The sequence below is a fragment of the Homarus americanus genome, unplaced genomic scaffold (genome assembly GCF_018991925.1).
Source record: "Homarus americanus isolate GMGI-L3 unplaced genomic scaffold, GMGI_Hamer_2.0 scaffold4060, whole genome shotgun sequence".
NCBI classification, from domain to species: Eukaryota; Metazoa; Arthropoda; class Malacostraca; order Decapoda; family Nephropidae; genus Homarus; species Homarus americanus.
Genome location: NW_024746161.1, coordinates 11258469 through 11271055, shown reverse-complemented (window position 1 = coordinate 11271055; position 12587 = coordinate 11258469). Strand labels below are relative to the sequence as shown.

Below are 12587 nucleotides of genomic sequence, written 5' to 3'. Positions count from 1 at the left end.
TTTTACGCTTGCCAGCCATTTTAAAGGGAATTACAAACGAAAATTTTGTCAGTACACAGCACGATCACTAATGTCGGGACTCGAAAATACTTAATGTGAAAAATATTTTATACGACCATGGCCGTCCTATGTCTGGGTTGTCGTAAGTCGAGTATGTCTTAAGTCGATGAGTACCTGTACTGTACGAACAACTCCTTTCCTGTACTGACAAAATTTTCATTTATAATTCCCTTTAAAATGGCTGGCAAGCGTAAAAGTGAGAGTTCTCGTGGTGCTGACAAGAAACAGAGACACCCATTTTAGAATTTCTATGTATTATTTTCATATTTTCGACTTACGACCTGGTTGTCGGGACGGAACCCCGTTGTAAGTCGAGGAGAGACTGTATTAGTTCGTTAAATTGAGAAAAGAGAGAGATAGATGTGCCTATAGGTTGTTTCATTGTAGTTCCTCGTATGCCAAGATTAACATTGGCATTTTTCTGGTGGGTGTGTCACATAAGTATGAAAAATGCTGTAACTGTAGAAAAAATCTAATATTCATAGAATGTTTCACTCATCTTCTGTTGAGTGCCTAGAAACATTAACATATGACTTAAAAAATTATTATGATTGATTTGTTTCATAAATGGGAAGAAGACTGCGATTGTAGACTGAAAATATTGTAAGGTGAATGGACGATAAACTGTTCCACTGTCCGTGTTAATACAATATTAACATTACTTTTGGGTTAGATAGGATATAAATTTTGGTGGGTAAGCCTGCAGAAAAATTCCTCAATCAGAATACAACCCATGACTGAGGAAAAGTTGCCCATGCTTGACCTATTGGAAACCTATCTACCAATCACATCCATTGTTACACAACCAATACCCAATCATTCATATACAATGATGCTACTACTGCAGCGTTGCCTTTTGGAGACATGAGTGACCACAGGGGGCATAGAAACACATTTCTGCAACTGTACAATCAGATAAATAATTACCGTAGGGTATATTCCTTACCTTCAATCCCTTGAATATTAACAGGAGAGGGAAGATCTCGCATTACAAGTGTAAATGCACATTTTGCTGAATACTGCTTTTCTGTATCTCCTCGCAGGTAACGCACAATTTCTTCACATACTTCTGAAATGAGAATGCTTGTTCATATTTTCTGAAAAACTTGATTTTTAGTTCTGTGTGAGGCATGTTAAAATTTGGATTTTACCTAAAACTGAGAGAAAATTAATTTGTATATGAATGCAGTAGTTGCTAAGGGTGAAGGAGGAAAATAAATGGTTCTGTCTTTGTGTTTCCCCTTCTCATCTTATCCCTTCTTTTTTGTAAATACTGTACAGGTGAAAAGGGTCAAGTTGTGCCTGTTCAAGAACTTAACCCCCTATTTCCCATAAAAAGTAAAGTGTGATAAAGGACATATTGCAAATGATCAAGGTTTTTCAAGAATTCAATACCTGTATCATTCTTCAGTGAGGGTCCAGTGTACAGTACAGTATACTGTATTCAAATACAATACTGTACCCTTGTTACACAGCACATCACATACTATTTCTGCAACATTAATGTTTATTCATAGTGATGTTAATTTAAAAACCCTTAAATCTATCCTGACACAATTCCTATAATGTTCAACTGATTCCATACTGCTGTTGTTGCAAGTTAGCTTACCTTACATGAATTCTAATGAGAAACTGTCAGTCATCATTGACAGTACCGTACAGTAAACCCTATCTGGTGGCAAGAGAGAGAGAGAGTTTTTGAGAACCTTGGTCTTGATACCAATATGTAATCTTTGTGTGTGTGGTATCAAGTTTGGTTCCCATTAAGATGTGGGGCTGGGCCTCATGTTCTAATAAAAACCCATTTTAAGGGAAAATGAAGATTGAGCCCAATGCTATTAATGCTCATGCCTTAAGAAGACCCAGTTTTAAAAGAAAATGATGCTGGAGCCTCCAACCTGGCATAACCACATAGTGTTAGTGTTTATCCATGGAGGCTGTACAGGTTTGAGAAACTGTATTATAAACCTTTTCTTTTTTTTCTAAGTTTTAGTACCCAATACAATGTTTAAAGGTGGGTCTATAGATAGAAAAGAAACATGTCTCCATAACTGTTGCAGAAAAGTGAAAAATAATAAAGAAAGCTGAAAGAAGTGGGTGGAGAAAAGATCACGAAGGAGTATGGCATATCTAACAAACTGTAGTCTGATATTATGAAAAACAGTTTACATTATACAGTACAGATAACTCGCATTTTACGCGAGTTTGATTTAAGCATTTTTTGGAATAACGCGATTGTTCAATTAACACCAAAAGCTTATTTACGCGCACCTATTTTTTAAATAACGCGTTCAAGACAGTTTAAATTTGCCACGCGTATTCGCCTGGCAGTGGAGTTAAGTGTGATGCCTGGTGAGGTGCTTGTAAGTTATTACTATAAAGTTGCAGTCATATCAACATCAACGATTTTAATATTATTATTACCCCAGGTAATAATAAATATTATAATGTAACAATAAAGATTATTACTACTAATGATGAAGATAATGATGATAATGAAGTATTCTTTCCATAACTGTGACCACGTCCAGCAAGCTTCCCGCGTATTGATTTCTCAGTTCACACCAGCACTATTTTTTCTGTGCTCTTATTTGCATTGTGTGTTTATCACGTACCTTTTTAATGTTAAACATCGTTTTCCCCATTAAGCATGTCTGGAAAATACCCATCTGCCTCCTCTGGGGCGCCTAAAGCTAAAAAGGCACGAAAAACAATCGCAATGGACGTAAAATTAAATGTGATCACCCGCCTTCAGAGAGGAGAGCGTGTGTCGTAGGTTGGCCGCGTGCCTGGTTAAGTGAGAGCACTGTTCAGACCCTGTGCGGTATATGATGGTTCCCCTAACCTGTACCATTTACATGTATTCTTATGGGAAAATTATGTTTAATTTACGCGTTTTTTAATTAAGCAGTGTTTTTGAAGAACGTAACCCCCTACCTAAAACGAGAGGTGGGTGTACTATAGTTTGATGTCAGTGCTGGTAGTACAGGAACATTACTGTGTCAACAAGAATGACTGAAACAAATGACTAATCCACAACTGAAAGAAGGTAGTTACAATTGGTACAGGTACTGTACAGTATATATGTATCATCGTTCAAGCGGTGTTGAGCTTCGGTTTGCAACCAAAAGTCTCGCTAAACATTTAGGTAATCCTAGTTTTGTTGACAGCAGTGGGTGGTTGTGGCATTAATTTTGGATTTTACAGATTTCTTGTGCTTCATTTACATGTGTAATGCATTATTTTATAAATACAGTACAGTACTTTACAGTAGGCTGGATAGTCTGGAATTTGGGCTAAAATTCAGACTCCGACTACCCCACATTTAATCTGGACTAGCAAGGTTTTACTATAATTATACTGGGATAAAAAAAAAGTGCTTATCTTAGATACATATTTGCAGAGCTATACTTATACATACCAGTATCTAAAATCTATCCCAAGATGTTGGTTACACTTAGGTTAAATGATAACTAAATAAGAATACATTTGTATTATATAGTACAGTATAGTACAGGTTGACAATCCGTTATCCGAAATCCTTGGGACCAGAGGCATTTCGTAATTTTTCGGTTTTCAGAATGGTTAGTTTTTTAATGTGTATTAGCCCACCCGGGCATAGATCACTGACCCACGTCAGGGCCTGAGGGGCGAAAATATAATAAAAAATATAATAATAATAATAATAATAATAATAATTCATAGGTCTAGGTTGTGTTTCTCATTTTTGATCTTTTTTCATTCTTGTATTTCTTTGTTATTATTATCTTACTATTACAGTACTCCTGTATTAGTTATTTTTATTAATTTTATTATTATATTTTATTATTATTATTATTATTAATGTTATATTATTTTATTTTGGTGTATTTTTATTAAAAATTTTATTTACTATGAATAATTATTATTATTATAATTATTATTACTATTACATTCACCCCCCCAGGCCCTGATGTGGGTCAGTGATCTATGCCCGGGTGGGCTAATCCCTGAAGAAAAAAAAAAACTTTCGGTTTTCAGAGGTTTTCGGGATTTCGTAAAAAGGGTTGTCAACCTGTAGTTCAGAAATGAATACATTTGTATTATATAGTAGTTCAAAAATAAGTATACTGTACTGAGGGAGACAAAGTATAACTGGTTGTAAATTTTGTTAGCTCTAGATTGTATAATACTGTATACTGTACTGCACAATAATGTAAATGCGTGTACTATCAGTACAACCACTGACCATTATCATCTCATACGAGTAATGTACTTCAATAAAATGGGAACTTTATAAACCCTGCAAAACTTACCTTCAAGCCAGGTATCAGTAAGTAACTCTAGCCGCTTATTAAGTGATAATGCTTGCTCTGCTGACACCAGAGGACTGGGTTCTCCGCTATTGTTCTCCTCAATTGATGGAGATGTTTCCGTTGATATGCGAGAGAGGCAATGAAGGAAATGAGCAGCACGGGCTATTAATTTAACTTGCCACAGTAACAGTCCTGCTCTTTGACTAAGAACTGACACTCGCCTAACACCCTGCAATGACAAGGCATGCCAAAATCAGCAGACAAATTATTTATACATTTACAGTATAATGAATGTAAGGATAACCTTCTCCAGTGACCCAGTAATGCATATACAGTACAGTACTGTGTGAGCATGATTGCACATGCTAGCTTGTTAAGTGAATTTTAACATGAAGAATTATTCCTATTTTTCATTTCTTATAATTAATGGATGAAAATTACCATACAGGACTATTAATAGGTCATTATGAATTCACACCTAGAACCATTAAGACAATGGAGGATCAGTTCCATATGTATAACAGAAATATGGCACATTCGAACTTACAGAATAATACAGAACACATTCTCACCTGTAGAGCTGCTAGCCAGTTGGTGATAGCTTGAGGCTTGCCTACAGACAGATACTCATATATAATTGTAACTAATGCCTGAGTAAATGCTGCCTCTCCCTCATCTGGTCTGGTAGATGATGCTGGGGCAGCAGTTGACAAAGTAGAAGAAACCTTGGATGATGAAGAGGTAGGAGAGGAGGAGGAGGTAGTGGAAGAGGAGGATGGCACAGGAGAAGAACCACCAACCAGGGTGCGAACAAGTCTTGCTGAACACCCACTCACCTCCTCCAGCAGTGACCCCTGAGTGAGATAACATAAAAAAATTTCATCTCATGTAATTTTCCCATTAATACTGGGTCAATATATTTGTGAGGGTAGGTGAATTAACGCACACGCACACACGGGTCAAGGACAGACGGTGTCTGCTCAATTGTGTATGCATCTGATGTTGAATATGATTAGTGAATGAATTTGGCACCATTATTATGTCCAATGGGCATTTTTTTATTACAGCACCTACAGGGTATACCTGTATACTGTACTGTATAAAAGTTACATTTTCGTAGTTACTGTACTTACTCTTGGGTGATGAAACAGTAACGAATTGTGTGGGAGGATTATTCTTTTAATAAATATTAATTTACTCACCATAAGCTGGACTGAAGTAAGGTATTTGTACGAATTAATCAATAAATGACAGTGCTAAGGCTATCCACTTTAACATTATGACCCAGACTGCGGTAACTCAAGTCAACAGATACCTAAAGTGTCTAAATTAGCTGATATTTATCTTTTGCAAAATGCAGGCAAAACAGGTGTTGTCCATCTGCTGCAACAGTGTTCAGACTGTCAACCAGTCCATCAGCTGCAACAGTGTTCAGGCTGTCAACCAAACACTGAGAAGAAAACAGAGGACTAGCTTTAAATCAGAATGACACCCAGTATGCCTTGACTTGGGATGTGTTGAGTCTGGTAAATATTCAACTGCTTTCAAAATGCAAAGATAACAAAGACATGCATATCCTGGGACACAATATTAAATAAACAAAAACAATCTTTACATAAAAACCCTGCATTAGTTCTTATCTATGACCACTTACCAACATTTTATTTCTACAAATGATAATACAAATAAGATGTCAGGCCATTTACCTTAATTGTCCAACGAGCAGACTTGTCTTGTGTGAGCAGGTGGGCCAGCTGAACTTGGAAGCCTGAAGGAGCATCACCGTATGGGTAACGACCATCTTTTAACTTAACTGCTAAGCCTTCCCCCGAACATAATATTGTTTCCAGGACAGACCAGGTTCTATTATGTGCAGAAAACCTTAGAGAGAAAAAAATAATCAAATAAACAAAATTAAAATAATGAATTGAAATGATGATATAATTCACATCTACTGCTCATTTGAGGTAGAATGAGGAAAGAAAGAAAGACAAAAAAATGATAGAAGGCTTTAGTAGTCTTTTAAACTGGGTCATCTAAGCTGCTGCCAACAAAAGTAAAAATTAGAGGACTGATCTTGAAACCCTGTAACCAGGCTAGGTTAAAGTAGATTTGGTTTGGTTAGCCATTGTTATACATATTAGGTCAAGTTTGATTTGGTTAATAGTTTAGGTTAGGTAAGCATTAGGAAGTTTAATCATGTGAAATAAGCTGGGGTGTCTAATCTTCAGGTAAGAAATAAAAACAATCAAAATTAACATACAGTACAGTACTGTAAATTACCCATACCTGACGGGCCAATAACGATGGCTACTGGTGTCACCTTCTATGATAACTTGAGACAGTTTTGATAATTCTGGTAACATAATTGGAGCCATGGCATCATATGATTGATTCTTGTACTGATGCGTGTCACTGAACCTAGATAATGGAGAAAGGATTATCAATTCAGGCATCAAATTATTTAAGACATCAAGAGCTTACTTCTTAAAATGCTTTGTTAACTTCAAACTATTTTAGTCAGACATTTGCATGAAAAAAAATCTGGAATTTGACAAGTGTATTTCAGGGTTGTGATTCCTTATCTTTAAGGACAGTAAAGCAAATATAAATAAAATCACCTGATAGACCTAAACGTACATACTGTAGCAGTGATGTCAACAAGACCCTTTGCAATTTTAGCTTTTTAGAAACACCCTAAGATCAGTCCCCCAAAACTTTCACTTGAAGTTTCACCCTTCAGTTTATCCAGCCTGAAATTTTACCACCCCAAAAATGTCTGTAGGAGAGGGGGGGGGGGGTGCTAATCTTCAGGTAGTATTTAAAAGTTATATTTGCAAATGGCCTCTTTCATGGTCTCAACTACATCACTGGCACTGTATATAACTATCTATTTTTATCCAACTGTGAAATGATAAGAAGCAAAAACAAAACAATGACCTCACCTGACTGTAACATTAACTTGGCAGAGTCTTCCAGTATCTACATCAACAGGCATCAGTAGCCTTGGCTCGGCTGCTAAAACATAGAGGTGCCTCAGAGCCTAAAAATATGAAGAGTGACACACTACCAGTATATAATAAATTCGTGGGTTTTCTTTTATACTACATTCACAATAAGCCACTAGCAGAAATAGTATTATTGTTACAATGAATAAAATAAGCACAGGTAAAAAAATTTTTTTTTAGAAGCATGTCTGTAATGACACTGCATAAAGTGAAGTACAGGTACTCCTCCACTTACGACCACCAGGGCATACGACCGCCGCAGTCGTATAAAATATTTTTCAAATTGCGTATTTTCGAGTCCCGACGTTAGTGATCGCGCTGTGTACTGACAAAATTTTTGTTTGTAATTCCCTTTAAAATGACTGGCAAGCGTAAAAGTGAGAGTTCTCGTGGTGCTGAGAAGAAAAAGAGACGCCCATTTTAGATTTTCTATATACAGTGGTCCCTCGGTTAACGAGCGCCTCGGTTAACGAGAATTCGGTTAACGAGTTACCTTCCATAAGATTCTTAACTTCGGTTAACGAGCAATCCCTCGATTAACGAGTTTCTTACGAGCCGACCTCAACATTTTTTCGCTTGCATTTGGCGGTCCACCAGCTGTAGTATTAGTCTGCCAATACAGTAATCGGTTCTAAGGCTTATATTCCTTACCATTTTAGTAAATATCAAGAAGTTTATACTATTCAATAATTTTAAAAGTTTAATATTAAATTTTTTAGTCATTTTAACAATTATTGAACATAATTGAAGGTAAAGAAACTAGTTTCTGGCATGCCATCCAGCCTGGCAACACAAGAAACAGGCGTTAGTCTCTCTCTCTTTTCACTGGAGGTAACATCTTGCTTGAGACTCTCTTCAACTAAATGCTTTTTTTCTGTGTTTCCAAGCAAATTATTGGTCATTTTGAAATTTATTTTACATATTGACAATATATAATGCAGTGCAGTGTTGATTTGTTCAGACTCAAGGAGAATTATATTGTCCTAGAAAGTGTTTTGAAATAACGGAATTAGTGTTAATGTAAGAAAAACTGATGTTTTAAAGGAAGTTTTTGGTGTATGTTTTGGGGGGTTGCAGTCCTACTGTACCCTATTCTGTACTTCATGTTAAAATACAAAGAAAGATTTGTTATTGCTCGACGGTTCTCAGTCCCATTCTTTCACTTTATCGAGGGTCTCCTGTACCTCAAATATCTTTAAAATATTTTGCATACGCTACCCTACTGTACGTAAGGGAAGAGTTGATATGACGATATCAGCATGGCTACATAAAACTTTGTATAAAAATATAAAACTTTGTACTTTCATAATTTCTTCACCCCATACTGGATTTACACAATAATACACTGTACAGTATACGTAAACTTACTTGTAAATGATAACGATTATCATTTGAATGTGTTGGGAATTTGGGAAAACACGCAATGAGGAGAGCAGCAATGGCCATGTTAGAAGTTCCTAAGGAGAAGCGACCGCCACCCAGAAACAGGAAGCCTAATGCCATATGGATTGTCAAGTGGGAACCATATCTGCAACAAATAACATTAATACATATATAATCTAAATGGGTCTGTTGTTTATTATACATATCAGAACAAATAGTAATAGGTTCAACAATATACTGTACACTAACTACACTTTGCATGACACCTGCAGAAAGAATGAGGTAAAAGGGAAAAAAAGTCATTATCCTGTCCAAATTTCAATCTCCTTTCTTCCTCCCTAATCATTTTTAGTTCACCTTTTCACCATGATGCTATTAAATTCACCTTGGTATTTACAGTATGTTAGACAGGTTTATAATACATTTTCATTACTTTAATATTCCGGTAATCTTATTTTTAATCCAGCTTCCCAAACGTAAGTTTCAGTAGAAAATAATTAGTGGTAGGACCGTGGGATTAAGGCGAGTGTTTTACGATGTTTTCCATCACCACTGGTGACACACTAAACCACAGGATGTAGAGGTTCGGATTTTATACCCAAATTCCATCTTATACGCCGACATATACGGTATTAAAAACTATTATGAAATGCATGCTCCAAAATGAAGGTAAATTTGTGTAGAACAGTATACTACACATGAACCCTTTTGTATATTCCAATATGAGCAGAGACTACACAAGCTCAACCTAACAATGCTGCCATCATTGTTTAAGAAAATTGGAAAAGCAATTCTAGAGATTTACTCAATAATTTAGTGCGCATATTGAATCGGTCTGATGCATTGTAAATCTATGTGGCAGTTAAAGATTCCCTATGAATATATTGATATATTGTATGCAAACTGAGAAGGTAGGGTAGCATGGGTGCAGGAAGTCTATGTCTATGATACCTGTTTCAGCTCTTTCTATACTTGTCTTTTAACAATCTCCTCTGCTATTACCAACAACACTTTCTTCAGGATTATTCCTCTAATATTCATCTTATAAAACAAATAGGAAGAAATACAGAACATACACTTTATAGCTAATATATCTGAGAAAATGGCAGTCATTTCTGAAAGACTTTGATAAATAATAATTCTAGATTCATACAGTTTATTTTGTACAATATTAATCATCATCACTCTTGATACAACATCGACCCCTACATACCCAACAGTGGAGTTAGACGGCCCCACCCTGGAGCGGAGGTACCGGATGATACGAAGTACATCGAGGTCCCCTGTTCCAGCCATTACCATGGAGAGGCTTAGTAGAATCACATTAAGACAAGTTTCTATGGTTGATTTCCCCGCAAGTTCTGCTACACTCCTAAAATGAGGAAGAAGTTGCTTGGTCTATAGTAAAGTGTGTCTGGAGAAATAATTTTGAGAACTTCATTAATAAAGAAATATCTTAATATCAGTGGAAGTCAAAGTAAAGGAAAAATGTTGATAAGATGTCATATGCTGAATACAAACAATGAATTAAAAATACTGTATTAACATTATGCTTTTTGAAACATGAATTGTTTCATTTTCAATTTTTTTATCAAAACTTATTATATATTTAAAAAATAATAATTATGAAAACTATGAAAAAATAGTTTAATATTATAAAGATTAAGTACTCAGATGAAAACTGCATGAAAGCATAAGTTGACTAATTAAAAAACATTCACTTATAGAAAACCCAAAGGAACATGAATGCAATATACCCCTGTACCTAACATCATGCTAGAACATTTAGTTTTTTTTGGGGGGGGGCTTACCTCTTAGTGAAATTGGTGAACATTCTTGTATACTTCCACAAAATTTGGAAAGCCTCACTGTTGCCAGACCCAGCAAACTTCAATCCTATGACCATACAAGCACCAGCTAGTATGTTGTAGTAGGCCTAGTAGAAATATGACACAATCTCAACAGACACATTCTTAACTGCATTTACTATTGTAATAAAAGTAAAATGAGACTATGTGATGACAACAAATTGGCATCATCCTGAGATCAAGGGTCTGTCTGTAAAGTCAGTCTGATAAAGTTCAGTGGAAATGTATCTAAATAACTGAGGTAGCCACAAAAAAATCAAATAAATAAACAAATAAATTCCAAAATAACCCAAGGCTACTGTGGCAGTCCTCAATCTTCTCAATACTATTTCTGAATTTATGTAGTGGTGACCTGGTTCATTCATTTGCTAACAATACTCTATCAAAATACAGAGTTCCTTTAACTAATTGTTAAAAAATTATTATAGAATATTATATCACTGCAAAAGTAGAGATAATTTGTTCCAGAAAAGCTTCAAGAAAACTATATGTGCTGGCCTAGTGAGAGTGGAGCAGTCATGTAGTCACACAAACCTGATGCATAGATTCATAATCTATTCCCGGTGTGGAGTGATTTCCACCTCGATGAACATGAGTAAGAACAGTCATAGGCACATGGCTCTCAATCCAGTGAGATGTTGGCATCACTGCATCCCACATGATAAGGCCAAGAGCAACTGTGCGCAGGAGCAAGAAATCAGGTCGTACCTAGAATGATAAAAATTACCTTCAATTATATACTTAAACTATTCAAGGTAGTTAAGGAGAATTAAAGACAGTGATTTATACTGTGGCAGAGTACATCTTCATGTCGACTCCACCATCCTGCACTATAGCAGGTACATGGATGAGAAGAGCTATTTTCTTGCATAACCCTACAATACAAGGCACTGCACAGTACAGTGAGTTCTGCTATAACGCGTGTTTTGACAACGCTAATTGGCTCTAACACGATTTATGAATGGAGGAACGATAATTGTATAACGCAAACGCTTGTTTGCTGTAACGCAATTTTTGCTCACTATTTCTCCAATTTTGTGGTATTAACCGTGAACACAATCCGCAGGTTCCCAATTACTGCTGGGTAGACAGAGGCAAATGGTATAAAGAAACTTTTCCATAATTTCACCCTGTCCAGGGATTGAACCTGGGTCCACTCGCTTGCGAGGCGAGCATGCTGATCATTACACCACAATAAGCATAATGCAAGTACAGTACCAGAGACCATGTTTTCATAAATGTGTATTAATTAATGTTTTTATTAAAAAAAATGGTTTTCACTTGCATTTGTGACCAATTATTTATTTATATATATATATTTTTTTTTCAATGAGACTTATTGATGTGGTTTACAAATGCATTTTCAGGAACACATTATGTTCATAAACCAGGGACTGCCTGTACAATATACAGTAAACTTCCCATCCCAAAAGCTGGACTGCTGGGGTTGGATATACTGTACAAGCATAAAAACCTTCTTAAAATTTTCATAAACACACTTAAGTGAAAAAGTCTTTCTAAATACAGCGCAGTAATCATGTTATTAAAAAACTTGAGGCACTCTACTTTAAGTTTAATTCATACAGGAGAGGACAAATAGTTTTAATACTGTACTGTAACAGGCAAAATAAAAAACCAGTGAAAGAAAAATATTTACGGGGAGAAAAGTGAAGGAAGTGAGAGATACATTATAAGTATGGAAGGATATATATATATATATATATATATAAGGTTGCTTAGAATACACCTTACTTAGAATACTTCATCAGTGGTACATACAACTTAGATATAGTATAAGATACCACACAAAAATAAACTCACTATGTCAGGAAGAATTGATGCAATTTTACACTACAGTAAATGACTGACAAACTGTTTTGCTCTCCATTTTAATTAAGAAAACTTGTGGACTGTATTGTAAACTGATGTACACTAATTCATCAAAATACACATATCTCTTCTAATTTGCTTAG

General features: G+C 35.7%; 1 protein-coding gene across 2 annotated transcripts in view; it reads right to left on the bottom strand.

Annotated features, from left to right (window-relative positions):
• LOC121879023 (anaphase-promoting complex subunit 1-like) overlaps positions 1 to 12587 on the bottom strand; it is a 33719-nt gene that overhangs the window by 3277 nt on the left and 17855 nt on the right. The window contains exons 11-20 of one of the 2 annotated variants that reach the window (XM_042385489.1): positions 11149 to 11322; positions 10558 to 10682; positions 9960 to 10118; positions 8732 to 8891; positions 7301 to 7398; positions 6645 to 6776; positions 6062 to 6236; positions 4928 to 5209; positions 4356 to 4584; positions 1007 to 1129 (exon numbers count right to left, since the gene is read on the bottom strand). In XM_042385489.1, the coding sequence (XP_042241423.1) occupies positions 1007 to 1129; positions 4356 to 4584; positions 4928 to 5209; positions 6062 to 6236; positions 6645 to 6776; positions 7301 to 7398; positions 8732 to 8891; positions 9960 to 10118; positions 10558 to 10682; positions 11149 to 11322 (1657 nt within the window). Of the gene's footprint in view, positions 1 to 1006; positions 1130 to 4355; positions 4585 to 4927; positions 5210 to 6061; positions 6237 to 6644; positions 6777 to 7300; positions 7399 to 8731; positions 8892 to 9959; positions 10119 to 10557; positions 10683 to 11148; positions 11323 to 12587 lie in introns of those variants that run through there. The other variant, XR_006091269.1, reaches the window with a different exon arrangement.